Genomic DNA, 16,227 nt, shown 5'->3' on the forward strand with positions numbered 1-16,227 from the left:
ACCACCGCTCAAGTGTCCTTCCTGACGCCGTCCAACTGGGGATTGAGGTGGGAAAAGGTCCAGGGGGAGGACTGAAATGAGGGGAGTGGGACTGATGTTGGGAGACAAACCCCCAAATGAGACGAGGATTGGAAAAATCATCTTTATTACTTTTGAAAGAGAGTTGGGAGTCTCCAGTTTCTCCCTTCACCATACAAGTTCCTGCTGTATCCATCTGGAGGGCATAGGTGAAGCCACAGGTCAGTTACTGGACAGCTCGCAGGCATCTGGTGGGAGGAGAGAGAAAAGAGGATGGACAGGAGGGAGACCCAGGGAGAGAGGCAAGATTGATGGCAATGGGATGAGGTAGAATGCAGTCTCTCATGCCTCCATGTCAGAGAAGGGGTCTCTGAGGTCTTTTTTCCCCTGCAGACCTCTGACCCTCTGCCCCCTGTCTGATCTTCTGCCCCTTTTATCCACTGCAATAGCCCAGAGTCCATCCTGGCTCCCTCTGGTACCATCAGTTTATGACACAAATGGAAGTGTCAACATAGCCAGTGTGATGATGTCAGCCTTTGGCTATGCCCCCTGATGACATCACTTGAGTCCCTTTCATCCAGCTCTCACTGAAGACTTGGTGAGTCCTAGTTGTCTTCCGTTAAGACTTTACCCCCTCACCTTGATTTCTGGGAGTCAGTAAGAAGGCCTTAAAGTCCAGGCAGGAGGTCAGGGACTGGAATTCCTCCACACACTTCTCAGGAGGGTGGGGTGAGCGATCTGGAAAGGGAGGGCCAGGCACATCAAAGCCCCTGCTTCTCAGCATGGCCCCTGGTGAGGACCTCAGGGAAGCAGCCAGCCCTTCCTGGGATGATGTCACAGGACCCAGAGAAAGGGACTCTATTGTCTCCTTCCAACCCCCATCTCTCCTCCTTCCCTCTTTCCCCCCAGATCTTCTTGCCTGGCCTCCCCACTCACTGTAGAGGAGGAAGCGCTGGTAACCCTGGCCTGTTTCTTTCAGCATGATTCCACGTGGGCATGCACTGGAGAAGAGCTTGGTCTTCATGTCAGGGCGGCCTGTCAGGGTTGGGGGGGAAAGTGTGAGGACAGAGATGCAGAAGCAAGCAAGCCCAGGGGGCCTAAGGAGAGTGAGGGCTGGAGAAAACCAACCTTCGGTTCTGAGATCTGTGCTCCCGTCAGACAGGTGGTAGATCCATTTCCGGGGCACACAAAGCCCATTTTTCCTGCAGAAGTGGTGGTGGCAAGGAGGAAAAACTTGAGTGACACCTCAACCACTCAATACCAGCCTCTAGTTCATCTTACTCTTTCTGGAAGCCTGGGTCCCCTTGGGTTTCAAGTTATGAAGGGATGGTTAGGTCCATCTCTCTCCGGAGGAAAACTAAAAAACCTATTGAACTCAAGTGGGCCAAGAATAATGGGTATGCCAAAGAGCCCAGCTCTTTGTGGGCGGGTGCTCACACTTTAGGCAGAGACCACACCTACTGGTGCCTCTGCCTCCTCACCACTCACGTGCGGATGGTCGCTCGAAGCTGGAGCTGCATGGGGGTAGAGCCCACAGCCATGTTGAAGACAATGTTGTCCACAGGGTCAAAAGTCGCCAACTCCTCCTTGGTGGGAGCCGCCCCTGCGATAAAATACCACTGGCCCAGGTGGGGCTCTGGGAACTGGAGACACAACGAAGGGAGAAGAAGGTGGGTCTCACTACAGAATCCAACCTCTTCATCAGTCAGAAGGACAATACTTAGGGATGAGGGTGTTGGCTGCCTTTTCCCAGCTAAAGACTGGATCCATGACAAGGAGTCATTAAATGACTTTTCCTCTTTGCTCCTCTTCAGTAAACCCCACCCTCCAGTTCTACATGTCTTCATATTGATGGCCATGGTACTTACATATATATATATTTTACTTATTGCTTTCATCATCACAACACTCACACCCTTTCTTCCTTCCAGTGTGGCTTTCTGGTCATGCTGGGCCTCTTACCCTAGTCCATCAGAGCCCCCCCACCCCCAACTCAGCAGCTTGCCACATGCTCAGTGCATACCTCTTTCCCATCCATTCCTTCAGTTGTCAGTTGATTGTGCTCAGGGCACTGGTAGATGGAGTTAAGGAGAATGCCATAGAGGTAGAGAAGAGCTGCCCAAATGTGGTGGAACATCTTCAGGCAGGAGGGAGCTGGTGCTCTGCGTGGAGTGGCTGGTGCCTTAACTGCTCTCCCCAGCTCGCTTGCTCAGTATAGTCTGCTTCCAGCCCCCTTGCCTCGACCCTTGACCCTTTCACCCGCTAATGAGTAACTTCAATCTTGTTTTCCAACCCAACCATGGATTACTTACAGTGTTCAGGACTTCCTCCCCCTCTTCAAAATGCAACCACTCCACAGTACATCCTGGCATGTCCAGGGTCTCCCAGGAGTAAGACAGCTGAGACCTCCAGGTGATCTTTCAAACCCTGAGCTGGGATATCTGCTGTCCTGTGCAGCACTGAAGAGAGATGGGTTGATCCTACCAGTCACTCACTGAGCAAACTGTTTTTGAGTTCCAGTTGTTTGTCAGGAACTGGTTAAGCCCTGGGAACATAAAAGTAAGCCATAGTCCCTGGCTTTGAAGAAGTCAGTCAAAGAGAACTAGCTGTGTAAACAAATCATTGCAATACCACCTGGTAAGTGCTTTACAACAGGTATGTACCAGGTGCTGAAGTATGTGGATGGGAGGCTTTCTCTCTGAAAGTTGTTCATTGGAGAAACTATGTACACCCTCCAGAAAAGTCTGCGGACACACGAGTTCATTCACTTAATTTTTATTACTGCAAGAAGCTACAGAATCTCGTGGTTAAAAAGGATGGACAGCGGTGTCAAGCAAGGTGGGTCCAAACCCTTACTTTCGACAATTTTATTAATCGTGCCTGTTTTCTCATGTATAAAATGAGCAAATCATCAGTCTCACAGGATTAAAAGAGCTAAAGCATATAAAGCCCTTAGCAAAGGCCTGCACATAAATCCAAAGTATTCCCTATAATTAATAGTAATGTTTGTAAAGCACTTACTAGTCTCTCGTGGGTATTACGTTCTCACGTAATAGGAGGTAGGCAAAGAATTGTCAAGAGGCAGTCATTGGCCAGTGCCAAGAAGATGGGACTTCCTTTATGGATTATTTATAACCCACAGGCTGCCATAAAGATTTATTCTGAGAGGTGAGGCTTGCTCTGGGCTTGCGATCTAGTTAACGAATAAAATTTGGGTGATGAATAGCTGAGGGTTCATTATATTTTTATAACAAAAAACTAAAATGCAAGCTATTGGGGCAGTAAAATAGAAGTGCTTGACGCAAGGGAGTCTGGTAGGCCTGGATTTGTCAGTTCTGCCACTGACATTCACCATAAAAGGGATTTAATAGTTAGATGTTGAGACGCTATTAAATGTAAGGCTATTAAACCTTCAGCAAACTGGTTGGCGCCAACTAAGGGCTCACTATACAGATGCTTATTAAAACTTTTAGTACCTGGACTTAAGTATAAGCTACAAGTCCCAGAAAGGACAGGCAGCGAAGGCAGGTACACCGGCAGCAACGGGTTTGGCCGGAGGAGCGGCACCACTGTGGGGCCCAGGCCCTTGGCCGAGAAGAGGGAGAAGAGGGCAGAGGGACGGTAACTCTACCGGACCTTCCGCCTGTAGAAGCCCTTAGGAGGCCCTCTCAATCCCCCAGGGTCAGAGTCTTGTGTTTCATTCCAGTCTGATCCCATTTGTTTGCAATTCCGAAACTCGGAGTCGTCCTTTTTAAGACAAAAGTTCTGAAAAGTACTAAATCCTTCGCTTCTCCAAAACATGGCGTATCCCCTCGGCGGCACACCGCCGGGGAAGAACATGGCGCCACAAAACGCCCACCGGGCAAAACCGAGGTCAGGCCCAACGACGCCACCGCACGTAAATCAGCTCGAGAACCACCTCCAACCGCCTATGGAAAGGGTGACTTCCGGAGGCGCCGAAGGAGTGGCTCAGCGAGGACGATGGTAAGAGAAGACAGAATTTTAGGTGCCCTGGACAGTGCCGCCTCAAATTCTCTGCCGACCAAGACTTCAGCATACATCAGCGAGGCACCATCCCCAGTCTCCAGACTCCAAGATTCACACAACTGCTCAAAGCCTCTCTCGAGGCAGTCGAACAGTCCCATCTCGTAGTGTTTTTTTCAGGCATTTATAGCGGCCACCACAACGCCCTATTGCTTAAGCGCGCGCAGGGGAGAAAAGAACAGCGCCGGCTGGGGTGGGGAGGTGCCCAAGAGTGCACGCATGCGTAGTAAGACGCACGCAGGCGCAGTACGGTCCCCCGGGCGACGGCGGTGGCGGCGGCTCTTCTGGGTGCTCGGCTCCCTCCCATCTAGGCCGGCCCCGGCCCGTCTCGCCCCCAGAAACTCACTATTTGGGGCCGCGGACTTTCTGGAAGAGCCCCACAAAAGTAAAGCTTGGGGACCTGGGGGGAGCCGGAAGTACCGCCTCGAGATCCCCAAAACTATCGGGGAAACGGAAGTGGCCGTCGGTGGCAGGTTGGGGGAGACCGGAAGTGACGGTACCGTGGGGGAAGTCGGGGGCGGAGCTGGGTGGTAGGGTGTGTGTATGTGTGTGTTTGGAGTGTGTGTATGTGTTTGGAGTGTGTTGGTTGTGCCGACCTGCTAGAGCACCGAGGGTACGTGGAAGAGCGAGACAGCTCGCCGATCTGGCCCCCCGTGAGTGTTCGTCATTTCGGGTCTCTAGTGACTTAAGCGGGTTCGATGGGCGTGGCGTGGCGCGCGTGCGCGAAACCACTTTCTCCGCAGAGTCTGGCGCGACCCTCGCTCTCTGGTTGTCCCCGGGGTTTGCCGACTTCTCGAGCCCTTGTCCTACCGCGAGCGGTGATGACACCGGTCTCGTGTTTCCTTCCTTCCCGTCTTCCTAGCGCTACTGGCCCTCCCTTACTGTGATTGGCGTCGTTGAGCCCCTCCCACCTGCCGCCCTCCGGCTCCCTGTGCCGTCGATCTCTTACCCTTTGTGTTTCTCTCCCTGTGCCCCGGAATCAGAAGGGGGATGGGGGCGGGTGTGAGTGTGTGTGCTTGTGTGGGAGAAACTCTTTAGGTATGGGGCGGAGTCTCGGGCAGGGGAGGCTTCCGGGTATATAAAAATCTGCTCTAGGCGACAGCGGACCTCCTCCTAACGTTCTTCCTTAGAGAGCTGTCGGCCATGGAGCCCAACGATAGTACCAGTACCACTATGGAGGAACCTGACAGCCTGGAGGTGCTGGTGAAGACCCTGGACTCTCAGACCCGGACCTTTATTGTGGGGGCCCAGGTGAGACCTCAGTACTTCTGGGAGACACCCATTAACTCTTCCTCTTACAGGTTCTTTATCTTGAGAGAAGAGCCTGATATTATGGTTTTCAAATTTTCTCTCATTGATTCTTTTGTTCATGTTGTAGCCAGAACATTTTCTGATGTTTTCCTCTTTGGCTTTTGTTGGGTGAGGTCGATTTTCTTTGCCTTCCTCCGCCTCGATAAAACTCAATGCAGAGGGAAAGAAGGAAGGAGGAATCTGTATGCCAACATGATAGATGAGCCCCAGCCCAAAGGGACAGATGTGGCTCCTGCCTTTGGAAAGGCAAACAGAACACTAGGACCTAAAGTAGAAGAGTGTCTTAAAAACTGATGAGGTCTATGCTGTGTTTTTAAAGGATAGAAGTCAGATCCCATAATGTTCATAATGTAGGTAGATCCCTAATAGATTGGTAAGGAGGTTGAGCCATAGTTTTAAACACATTGTTACATGTATTTAAAGAGACTGTGTAGGCTTTTGTGATTAGGTGTTTGTAAACAACTGGGTACTTCTCACAAGTCAGTTGTCTAGTTAGGAAAAATATTTTTCTGATTTTGCCCCTTCTTGCTTGAGTCTGCCTTCCTTAACCTGATTCTCCACCACATCTTCTTTGTCATTGCTTTTATCTTTGAGATTACAGTGTTGTATCATTTTGTGTTTGGGGAGGGGTCACTGGTATATCTAGGCACACACATTTCCTTTTGGAGCCAGGCAGAGAAGGAGAGGAGAGAATATCAGTTGGTGTTTCTGCTCTTCAGCCCTGTAGTTTTCTCCTGGGCCTATAAACCTGAAGTTCCTTACATTTATTGTATGTATTTTGACAAGTATTGTCTTAGTTCACGGCTTTGCTCAATAATTACCTCACAATTAAGACAGATGGGTAGTGATTTTAGGATGGGAAGGTTTTTACCCCTTACAAGTCACTTGTCCTTCTTCTGTCCTTCCTTTTTCTTCCATTCCCTGATTCCTTGTCATGTTGCTTCTTCCCTACAGATGAATGTAAAGGAGTTTAAGGAGCATATTGCTGCTTCTGTTAGCATCCCATCTGAGAAACAACGGCTTATCTACCAGGGACGAGTTCTGCAGGATGATAAGAAGCTTCAAGAATACAGTAAGGGGGTGGGGGAGGCAGAGCGGAGCTTGAGGTTGCTGTCTAGAGCAATGAGCTGAGACCATGGGTTTACCCGATCATGTAATGTTTTGGTGTGTATCTTTTTTCTGCAGATGTTGGGGGAAAGGTTATTCACCTTGTGGAACGGGCTCCTCCTCAGACTCAGCTCCCTTCTGGAGCGTCTTCTGGAACAGGGTCCACCTCAGCCACCCATGGTGGGGGACCCCCATCTGGTACTCGGGGGCCTGGGGCCTCTGTCCATGACCGGAATGCCAACAGCTATGTCATGGTTGGAACCTTCAATCTTCCCGTAAGCTTGTGTTCCTCATGGGAGGGTTTTTGTGGGGGCAGTTTTGGTTGTAGTAGCAGCCAAGAGTTTATAAGAGAGGTGTCTCAGTCTTTAGATGGGCTTTGGTGGGCCTTCTGGTCTGGTAACGGCCTCTGTCTTTGAGGAGCTAGAGGGGTCGGGCTCTAGAGAATCAGTTGGAAGTGTGGGGGCCTTAGTATTTGGCTTCTCCCAGAGCAACTTCCCTTACCCTTTCCCCAGAGTGACGGCTCTGCTGTGGATGTTCACATCAACATGGAACAGGCCCCGATTCAGGTATCACGGGGCCTGGGAGGGTCAAGGAAGGGGATCTGGGAGAAGGAGGCCACGAAGTGGGGGGTGGGTCTGGCTGAGGAGATGGGGCTGGGTCCTGGTTTAGTAGCTAATGGAGCGCGTGGCTTTATCTCCAACCTGCCCTGATTTTCCCTCTCTCATTGTAGAGTGAGCCCCGAGTGCGGCTGGTGATGGCTCAGCATATGATCAGGGATATACAGACCTTACTCTCCCGGATGGAGGTGAGTGGGCAAGGCTGGCCACTGTCTGCCTGTCTCACTCCCTCCTCCCTACCCCTTTTGTCTCAGCCTGGGGATGAGAGCATGACTGCTCACGTCCACTGGGTTCTCCCCTCTTAATCTAATCTCTTCTTGGCAGTGTTCGCTCTTTTGGGCAGAAAATGTATCTTTCTTTTGAGGCTGTCCTGTCCCTGCTGATTCTCTTTGCAATTAAAGAAGGATTTCTTGCCTTTCTGTTCCTTGGTTATCATATTTGATGCTGGGATGGTCTAGCTCCATTAGTTTGTGTTTGCAGCCAGTGTCCTTTCCTCTTTTCTTTTGGATGTTAGGAAACTGCAGTCCCTAGTTTTTGTTAATAGTTTATTTGTAAGTATCATAGGTGTTTGTCACACATCTAATTTGTGTAAGGTTTAGGGAGTCAAAGGTTCAGATGCAGAGCCCTGCCTTCAGGAAGCCTAGTTAGTGCCCCTTCTCCACTCAGTCTGCTCTGACCTGAGTTATCTGCTGCAATCTCATGTTGCCTTTGTTGTCCTGACTCTTCCCCTGCTTCAGTGCCGAGGCGGGGCCCAAGCCCAGCACAGCCAGCCGCCTCTCCAGACGCCGACGGTGGCCCCAGAGCCGGTGGCCTTGACTTCCCAAACATCAGAACCGGTTGAAAGTGAAGTGCCTCCTCGGGAGCCCATGGAGGCGGAAGAAGTGGAGGAGCGTGCCCCTACCCAGAGCCCGGAGCTCACCCCTTCAGGCCCAGCCCCAGCGGGCCCAGCATCTGCCCCAGAGACAAATGCACCCAAGTGAGAGGGGGAGGGCACCTTTTGGGGGTGGGGGTGGGTTGGGGATTCTAAGTGAAGTGTAAGGACCAGGAAAAGGTCTGATGAGAGAAAAAGGATTGTTCAGAGGTGGTGCTTGTGGTTAGTGTTGATGGGCAGGGAGGGGATCTGGAATAGGTAAATGAGATTGAGGCTGGCCACTGAGCCAGAGGCACTGCCCTCCTTCGGGTCAGGAACTCCACGTGGTGCTCCCGGAGGTGGCAAGATTCTCTCCCCTGAGGACCCAGAGGCCCCATCTGGTTTTTAAGAGTTAGTGTTTTGCCGTTGTAGGTACAGGATTGTGTGGTGGGAAGGGTGAAAGCAGTTTGTCTCTTCCTGTCCATCTTCCCCCCTGCATGAGGTTAAAGAACAGAAGTTCTACTAGTTTCAGGCGGGGGAGGGGGGTGGGGGAATTGGGTTGGGGCTCTGGGAGGCCAGGGAGAGTTGGGGTATGGGTGGCAAGGGCAGGAATCTGAGGGAAGCCTTGGTTCACGGCCACTTTGGGTTGCCCCCAGCCACCCTTCGCCTGCGGAGTACGTCGAGGTGCTTCAGGAGCTGCAGCGGCTTGAGAGCCGCCTCCAGCCCTTCCTGCAGCGCTACTATGAGGTTTTGGGCGCTGCTGCCACCACGGACTACAACAACAATGTGAGCCCACCCACCCCCTCACCTCCAGCACCCCCAGATGGAGTGGGGTGAAATGTAGATCACTTCCCCCTGCCCCTCGCCCCAAAAGATGTCATCTTCTACAGAGTAGTTTCTCTTTAGATTAGGAAGGAAGTGATTTTTTTTCTCCCTGACATCTTTATGGTGTTCACTGTCTTTGCACTTTCATGATCACCTAAATGAGTTACTTAGGAAGTTTATAAAGTAAGGGAGATTAGCAGGTGATAACTTACTGATTCATTGTAGGATTTATTATCAAAGGAAGCTATTTGTGTGTATAAAATAGAGCTTACTTGCAAAGATTTGGTGTCTACAGAAGCTTCAGAGGATGTACCTAAAGACATAGCGCTCAACTTGCTCAGTCGTGTCTAATTCTTTGTGACCCTGTGGCCTGTAGCTTGCCAGGCTCCTCTGTCCATGGGATTTTCCAGGCAGGAATACTGGAGTGCCATTCCAGGCAGGAATACTGGGTTGCCATTTCCTTCTTCAAAAGACATAGAGGATGTGATAATCTCAGGAAGGCATTACTTTTTTAACAAGGTGGATCCTAGCCTAATGCTTTCTGCTTTTCTGTGTTTGGCCCTGGGGAGTACAGCAAGAGGGCCGTGAGGAGGACCAGCGCTTGATCAACTTGGTGGGGGAGAGCCTGCGGCTGCTGGGCAACACCTTCGTGGCGCTGTCTGACCTGCGTTGCAATCTGGCCTGTGCGCCCCCTCGTCATCTGCACGTGGTCCGGCCCATGTCTCACTACACCACCCCCATGGTGCTCCAGCAGGCGGCCATCCCCATCCAGGTGGATCAGGGGAGCCTGGATATAGGCGGATAGGGGGCTGGTGATGGTGATCCATCGTGGCTGTTGGGCTCCAAGGAGGTTGGGAGGGGAGCAGACTTGGGAAACATGGTGACCCAGGATGGAGGAGACTTTAGAAGTGTATCATGGGGTGCTCTGGGTTAGGCTCTCGTGTTTTTCTCACGTCTGCCCCATCGTCTCTGTTGTCCAGATCAATGTGGGGACCACTGTGACCATGACAGGGAATGGGACACGGCCCCCCCCGACTCCAAGTGCGGAGGCACCTCCCGCTGGTGCTGGGCAGGCCTCGTCCCTGGCCCCCTCTTCTACCACCGCTGAGTCTTCAAATGAGGGGGCTTCCCCGCCAGGGCCGGCTCCCCCACCGACCACCAGCCACCCGAGGGTCATCCGGATTTCCCACCAGAGCGTGGAACCCGTGGTCATGATGCACATGAACATCCAAGGTGAGCTGGGAACAGCTGCTAGCAGAGCAGAGCAGCACAAGGAGGGGTCTGGGGTTGGTGCTGAGATGTGGGGGTGCCAGGGTGGGAAAGGAGAGGCCAAGGCTGATGGCGGTGGCCAAGGAATCAGAGCACAGGCTCTTTAAGTTGGCATGTGTGGGGAGGGGCAGGAAGAACAGCTTGTCCTCAGAGAGTTGTGTGCGTGGTGAAGGGAGCATCTCCTCCCCATTTAGATGGGAGTGAAAGGCCATTTTTCTGGTCGGGGGAGTGGAGGCTTGAAGCACGCTGATCTTGGGAGGATCCAGTTAGGCCTTGGTCCCGCCTGTCTCAGAGCCACTGTCTCTGTCTCCTTGCCCAGATTCTGGCACACAGCCTGGTGGAGTTCCGAGTGCTCCCACTGGCCCCCTAGGACCCCCTGGTCATGGCCAGACCCTGGGTAAGAGTGAGGGCATCAGAGCAGGCCGAGCTCTGGGCAGAGAAGGGGTAGGACCGAGTGGGTGGGTTGAAGGGGGTCCAGGGTCAAGGTTACATCAGACCCACCCCCCAGGCTCCACCCTCATCCAGCTGCCCTCCCTGCCCCCTGAGTTCATGCACGCCGTCGCCCACCAGATCACTCATGAGGCCATGGTGGCGGCTGTTGCCTCCGCGGCCGCAGGTAACAACCTGAAGGGGAAGCCTTGGGGGGGGGCCCGGTCCGTGGTGGTGGGCGCCGTCTGCTGGCCTGCTATGACTGGGCCCTCAGCCCTCTTCGGTCTCTCCCCTCTGCCACCCACAGGACAGCAGGTGCCAGGCTTCCCAACAGCTCCCACCCGGCTGGTGATTGCCCGGCCCACCCCTCCACAGGCTCGGCCTTCCCATCCTGGGGGGCCCCCGGTCTCGGGGGCTCTGGTGAGTAGGGGTGGGGGAGTCCTGTCGGGGAAGAGTGTGGGGAGAAACTCCTGTGGCGGGGCGTGGAGAGGTCAAGTCTGAAAGCCTGCCCTTGTCCTCTCCCCTCAGCCGGGCGCTGGTTTGGGTACCAACGCCTCTTTAGCCCAGATGGTGAGCGGCCTCGTGGGGCAGCTTCTTATGCAGCCTGTCCTTGTGGGTGAGTCTGTGTCCTTCCCCACCTCAGATGGAAGCGGTTTCCCAGTTCTCTCCATATTCCTTTGTTCTTGCTTTCCCACTGGAGAGACCAGAATGGAGATGCTGTGGGGCCTTGTTTTCCTTGAGCCTTCAGCTGTCTTCTTTTGGTCTCTGTAGCTCAGGGGACCCCAGGAATGGCTCCACCTCCAGCCCCTGCCACTGCGTCAGCCAGTTCCGGTACCACCAACACGGCTACCACAGCTGGCCCTGCCCCCGGGGGGCCTGCCCAGCCTCCGCCCCCTCAAGCCTCCGCCTCTGATCTTCAGTTCTCTCAGCTCCTGGGGAACCTGCTGGGGCCTGCTGGGCCGGGAACTGGAGGGCCTGGTGTGGCTTCTCCCACCATTACTGTGGCGATGCCTGGTGTGCCCGCCTTTCTCCAGGGCATGACAGACTTTTTGCAGGTGAGTGGCTGGCTGACTTTCCGCTTCAGCCTTCCTCTTCCTGAGCCCAGCCAGGTACTGGGTGTCTTGTTGCCATTGGGAAGGAGTCTTGGGAATTGATTGTCTCAGCACCCTCCATTTGGTAGATAGAGGAAAACGGGGCTGGGAGAGAGAAGCACAGTAATTGTGTCACTGCTTTCCTGAGCTAACCTGTTCAGAGCGAGCGAGGTAACTGCTCAACCTGACTCAGCTTAGGAGAAGCCGCCATGTGTATTCTGCTGTAAGGCGCAAAGACTGGAACAGCGCCACACCTTCCAGACCCCTGTGGATTTGTGCCTCCCCAGTGCCAGTTTTGGGGCTTCCCTGGTAGCTCAGCTGGTAAAGAATCTGCCTGCAATGCAGGAGACCCCGGTGTGATTCCTGGGTTAGGAAGATCCCCTGAAGAAGTGATAGGCTACCCACTCTAGTGTTCACGGGCTTCCCTGGTGGCTCAGCTGGTAAAGAAACTGCCTGCAATGCGGGAGACCTGGGTTCAATCCCTGGGTTGGGAAGATCCCCTGGAGGAGGGCACGGCAACCCACTCTAGTATTCTTGCTTGGAGAATCCCTTTAGACAGAGGAGCCTGTCAGCCTACAGTCCATGGGGTTGCAGAGTCGGACACGACTGACGGAGCAGCTAAGCATGTTGCTGTTCTATGTCCTCATTCTGATTTCACCCTCTGTTCTTTATTCTTTCTCTCTCGTGCAGGCAACACAAACAGCTGCTCCCCCTCCTCCTCCGCCTCCACCCCCACCACCCCCTCCGGCCCCAGAGCAGCAGACAGCGCCCCCACCGGGGTCCCCTTCTGGTGGCAGCGGGAGTCCTGGCAGCGTGGGTCCTGAGAGCCTGCCATTGGAGTTCTTCACCTCAGTGGTGCAGGGTGTGCTGAGCTCACTGCTGGGCTCCCTGGGGGCGCGGGCTGGCAGCAGTGAGAGCATCGCTGCTTTCATACAGCGCCTCAGTGGGTCCAGCAACATCTTTGAGCCCGGGGCCGATGGGGCTCTCGGTGAGCAGATAAGGGTGCCCTGGCCTTCTTTAGAGATGGGGCAGCCAGGGGAGAGTGGGTGGCCTTTGTTGATGGTGGGATGAGGCTGATGGGCTGGAGGGCAGGCCCGGTGGTAAAGGCCACTGCTGACCTCGGTCCCTGTCCCTAGGATTCTTCGGGGCCCTGCTCTCTCTTCTGTGCCAGAACTTTTCCATGGTGGATGTGGTGATGCTGCTCCACGGGCATTTCCAGCCCCTGCAGCGACTCCAGCCCCAGCTGCGGTCTTTCTTCCACCAGCACTACCTGGGTGGCCAGGAGCCCACACCTGGTAACATCCGGGTAAATGAAGACCTTGGGCCCAGAGTTCTCCATCTCACCTTTTGTTCCTTATTTCTGACTTTGTTTACGCCTTGCCTAAAGCTGTGACTGCCCCAGCCAAAGTTCTGGGCTTGGTAGGGGAGGAGGGGGCCATGTCTTGAGGGGTGGGGTTTTGTTCTAACCTGTGCTGTCTCCACCCGCCCGCAGACGGCAACCCACGCATTGATCACGGGGCTTGAAGAATATGTGCGGGAGAGTTTTGTGAGTATCCCTTTCCCAGCCGCTCCTTTCCTTACTGTGGTCAGGGTGGTGGTTGTTCCAGCTGCTTCTTCCCCAACTCCCAGTCTGTCGGGGTTTCTGATTTGGGGGTCTCTGTGTGTCTTCTCTCACAGTCTTTGGTGCAAGTTCAGCCAGGTGTGGACATCATCCGAACAAACCTGGAATTTCTCCAAGAGCAATTTAATAGCATTGCTGCTCATGTGATGCACTGCACAGGTCAGGGGCTGGCTGAGCCAGGGTGAGGGGGCACGTTGGATGTGCAGGGCTGCTAGGTACCAGTATTCTGTTCTGTGTTGCCCACAGACAGTGGATTTGGGGCCCGATTGCTGGAGCTGTGTAACCAGGGCCTGTTTGAATGCTTGGCCCTGAACCTGCACTGCTTGGGGGGACAGCAGATGGAGCTTGCTGCTGTCATCAATGGCCGAATTGTAAGCATTACTCAGCCCCAGATCCCCAGCATTTTGCTTTTTCTCAGGTTTTCTTTGGTATCCTGCAAGATTTTTTCCTCCAAACTGCCACCGTTTATGCTTTTGTGCCTTTCAAAGGCCAGTTGAGGGTTTTGTTTCAAGTCTGCTTTCTTCCCCCAGCGTCGCATGTCTCGTGGAGTGAATCCATCCTTGGTGAGCTGGCTGACCACTATGATGGGACTGAGACTGCAGGTGGTACTGGAACACATGCCTGTAGGCCCTGATGCCATTCTCAGATATGTTCGCCGGGTTGGGGATCCCCCTCAGGTAAGCGGGCCCTCTTGGGCTGTGGGCTTAGGGGACTTGAGGGAACCAGAGAGATCTGAGAGAGGGTCTTTTGTGGTGTTCTCCTTCTCTGCCCCCTTTCACAGACACTTCCTGAGGAGCCAATGGAAGTTCAGGGATCAGAGAGAACTTCCCCTGAGCCTCAGGTACCAGGGAGAGGTTGAGGAGCCAGCCAGCTGACATGGAGTGGAGGGCTGGGCGGAAGGGCTGGAGGCTGAGAAATCTGAAGCCTGGGTCTTCCCACTGTCTGACTCCCAGCGGGAGAATGCTTCCCCGGCCCCTGGAACAACAGCAGAAGAGGCCATGTCCCGAGGCCCACCTCCTGCTCCTGAGGGGGGCTCCCGAGACGAACAAGATGGCGCGTCCACTGAGACAGAACCTTGGGCAGCTGCAGTCCCCCCAGTGAGTGTCAGGAGGGGATTGGTGGGTTAAAGCAGCTGAAGGTTGTGGTGGTTGCTACTTTCTGATCATCATTCCCTCCCCAGGAATGGGTCCCTATTATCCAGCAGGACATTCAGAGCCAGCGCAAGGTGAAACCGCAGCCCCCCCTGAGCGATGCCTACCTCAGTGGTATGCCCGCCAAGAGACGCAAGGTTGGTTTGCCTCTTCCCTGAGAATCTCTCTGTATCCTATTTCCCCTGTTGTGCTTAGAATCAAACTAATTAGAGAGAGGAATTCATCCTAGTTTTTAGTCCCCTCATTTAATTGACAAGGAAACCCTTCTGGGACCTTTGCATTGCTGTTTGCCAGCAGTCTTGTCATCCTACAATTGCCCAAACCCCATTTGACTAGGGCGCATCTTTCTTAAGGCAGGCATCCTCTTGTGGGCTAGCTGAGAATGCCGGATGGCTTGACCCATCCTCTCCCTCTTGCTTTGGAGACCAAGTCCAGCACATTCGAATGCCATTTTTGGCCAGAGCTGGACAAAATTAGGAAGGCGTTTCTGCTGTCAAAACTACACCTGGACTGTCTCCGTTCTCTCCGCTAGCATGGAGACTCAGTGGTTGACTCATGCAAGGGGTGAGCTGGGTGGTGGCACTGGATCTGACTTTGGTCCTCTTTTCCCTCTCAACCCCCTGTCCCCCAGACGATGCAGGGTGAGGGCCCCCAGCTGCTTCTCTCAGAGGCCGTGAGCCGGGCAGCTAAGGCAGCCGGAGCTCGGCCCCTGACGAGCCCCGAGAGCCTGAGCCGGGACCTGGAGGCACCAGAGGTTCAGGAGAGCTACAGGCAGCAGGTGCCCCCACCTTGAAGCAGCATAGGGATGGTCTAGTGGGAGGGGTTGGGCTAGGGTCCCTCTTCCCTGGATCCCTTCTGAGGTGAACTGGTGAGTCTGGGACTACCACTTGGTTTTAAAATGTTTTTTTTCCTGGAGGCACCTGGGAAGGCTCAGTGATGCTATTATTGGGTTCCTGGACAGTGTACGGCTGGTGGGGGAAATGGTACCTCCAAGGGGATGGCTTGTGTGCTTGCTGGGGTCTTAGGGGCTGCACCTGTACCACTTCAACCTCCTTTGCTCTTTCTCTAGCTCCGGGCTGACATACAAAAGCGACTGCAGGAAGACCCCAACTACAGCCCCCAGCGCTTCCCGAATGCCCAGAGGGCCTTTGCTGACGATCCCTAGCTCCATGGCCCTCCATCATCAGGGGACCATTTCCCCCCCTCTTCCTTCACAGTATTTAAGAAATAAAAAGTCAGATTTTCCTGGCTCTTTGTCTGGAAATTGTTTTCATTAAATAGTGCAAACACTTTAATCTTCTATGAAGTTGGTTTTATAAACTAATTTCCAGCAACCCAGCTATACTGGACAGCTTTTAACATTTCACCATGAACAGATGAGCAGTGTCCTGTTTTAAAGTTGGCCATTATCAAGGAATACTTGTGTGCAAAAGTGATGAAAGAAACCTGCTCAGGTGCATACGAGGATAAGGCTCTCAAAACAGTAAAAAAGCCACTTAATTGCCAAGTAGCTGCAGACCTATGTTAAATCTTGGCTTGACTTGCAGGCAGTAGTACCGGGGTAACTCAGCCAACTTTGACTATGGTGGAACTGGTCTACCCAGTTCAAGGAGCCCACTGTTCACCCACTGTTCCTGTTTGATCAGTCTGTGACTATAAAGACACTTCTGGTTTGCAGTCAGGACCAAAGTGACACACAGCTGTGGGCTGTCCACTATTTCTTTTTAGAAGCAGTTGTCATCCCCCTCCTTTAGCTAGCCCGGTGCTGGACAAACAAAACCTGGCAGAAACCTAGGGCCAAGTCATAACCTTTGCAGTATCTGCCGAGACTTCTGGAATGCTGGCTCAGGGACGTGAAAGGCCGGATGACTCAGAATATCTTGCTGGAGAAGCC

General features: G+C 53.5%; 2 protein-coding genes across 14 annotated transcripts; one reads left to right on the plus strand and one right to left on the minus strand.

Annotated features, from left to right (window-relative positions):
- Positions 1-134: 134 nt before the first annotated feature.
- Positions 135-4,178, minus strand: APOM (apolipoprotein M). 3 transcript variants are annotated; one of them, XM_065911979.1, is made up of 8 exons: positions 3,495-3,787; positions 2,460-2,563; positions 2,042-2,089; positions 1,507-1,661; positions 1,147-1,220; positions 955-1,053; positions 658-756; positions 135-266 (listed from the first exon to the last, which is right to left on the minus strand). In XM_065911979.1, the coding sequence occupies exons 3-8, from the start codon at positions 2,054-2,056 to the stop codon at positions 241-243; spliced, it is 468 nt and encodes a 155-aa protein (XP_065768051.1). In that variant the 5' UTR covers positions 2,057-2,089; positions 2,460-2,563; positions 3,495-3,787; the 3' UTR covers positions 135-240. The 3 variants fall into 3 exon arrangements, with proteins under 3 accessions (XP_065768051.1, XP_065768052.1, XP_065768050.1); XM_065911980.1 differs by lacking the exons at positions 2,460-2,563; positions 3,495-3,787 and adding an exon at positions 3,795-4,178; XM_065911978.1 differs by lacking the exons at positions 2,460-2,563; positions 3,495-3,787 and having other exon boundaries at positions 2,042-2,308.
- A 113-nt stretch (positions 4,179-4,291) lies between these two features.
- BAG6 (BAG cochaperone 6) lies at positions 4,292-15,583 on the plus strand. 11 transcript variants are annotated; one of them, XM_065911966.1, is made up of 26 exons: positions 4,293-4,535; positions 5,193-5,313; positions 6,328-6,445; positions 6,559-6,755; positions 6,993-7,046; positions 7,211-7,285; positions 7,835-8,073; positions 8,604-8,733; positions 9,347-9,544; positions 9,753-10,005; positions 10,361-10,438; positions 10,550-10,657; positions 10,778-10,890; positions 10,999-11,086; positions 11,242-11,525; positions 12,252-12,549; positions 12,698-12,867; positions 13,054-13,107; positions 13,239-13,341; positions 13,429-13,553; positions 13,713-13,859; positions 13,964-14,023; positions 14,136-14,279; positions 14,363-14,470; positions 14,965-15,111; positions 15,403-15,583. In XM_065911966.1, exons 2-26 carry the CDS (start codon positions 5,206-5,208, stop codon positions 15,496-15,498), a joined length of 3,495 nt encoding a protein of 1,164 aa, XP_065768038.1. In that variant the 5' UTR covers positions 4,293-4,535; positions 5,193-5,205; the 3' UTR covers positions 15,499-15,583. The 11 variants fall into 11 exon arrangements, with proteins under 11 accessions (XP_065768041.1, XP_065768043.1, XP_065768038.1 ...); XM_065911973.1 differs by having other exon boundaries at positions 4,395-4,558; XM_065911974.1 differs by lacking the exon at positions 4,293-4,535 and adding an exon at positions 4,567-4,715.
- The last annotated feature ends 644 nt before the right edge of the window (positions 15,584-16,227 follow it).

Source organism: Muntiacus reevesi, chromosome 20 (genome assembly GCF_963930625.1).
Source record: "Muntiacus reevesi chromosome 20, mMunRee1.1, whole genome shotgun sequence".
Classification (NCBI taxonomy): Eukaryota; Metazoa; Chordata; class Mammalia; order Artiodactyla; family Cervidae; genus Muntiacus; species Muntiacus reevesi.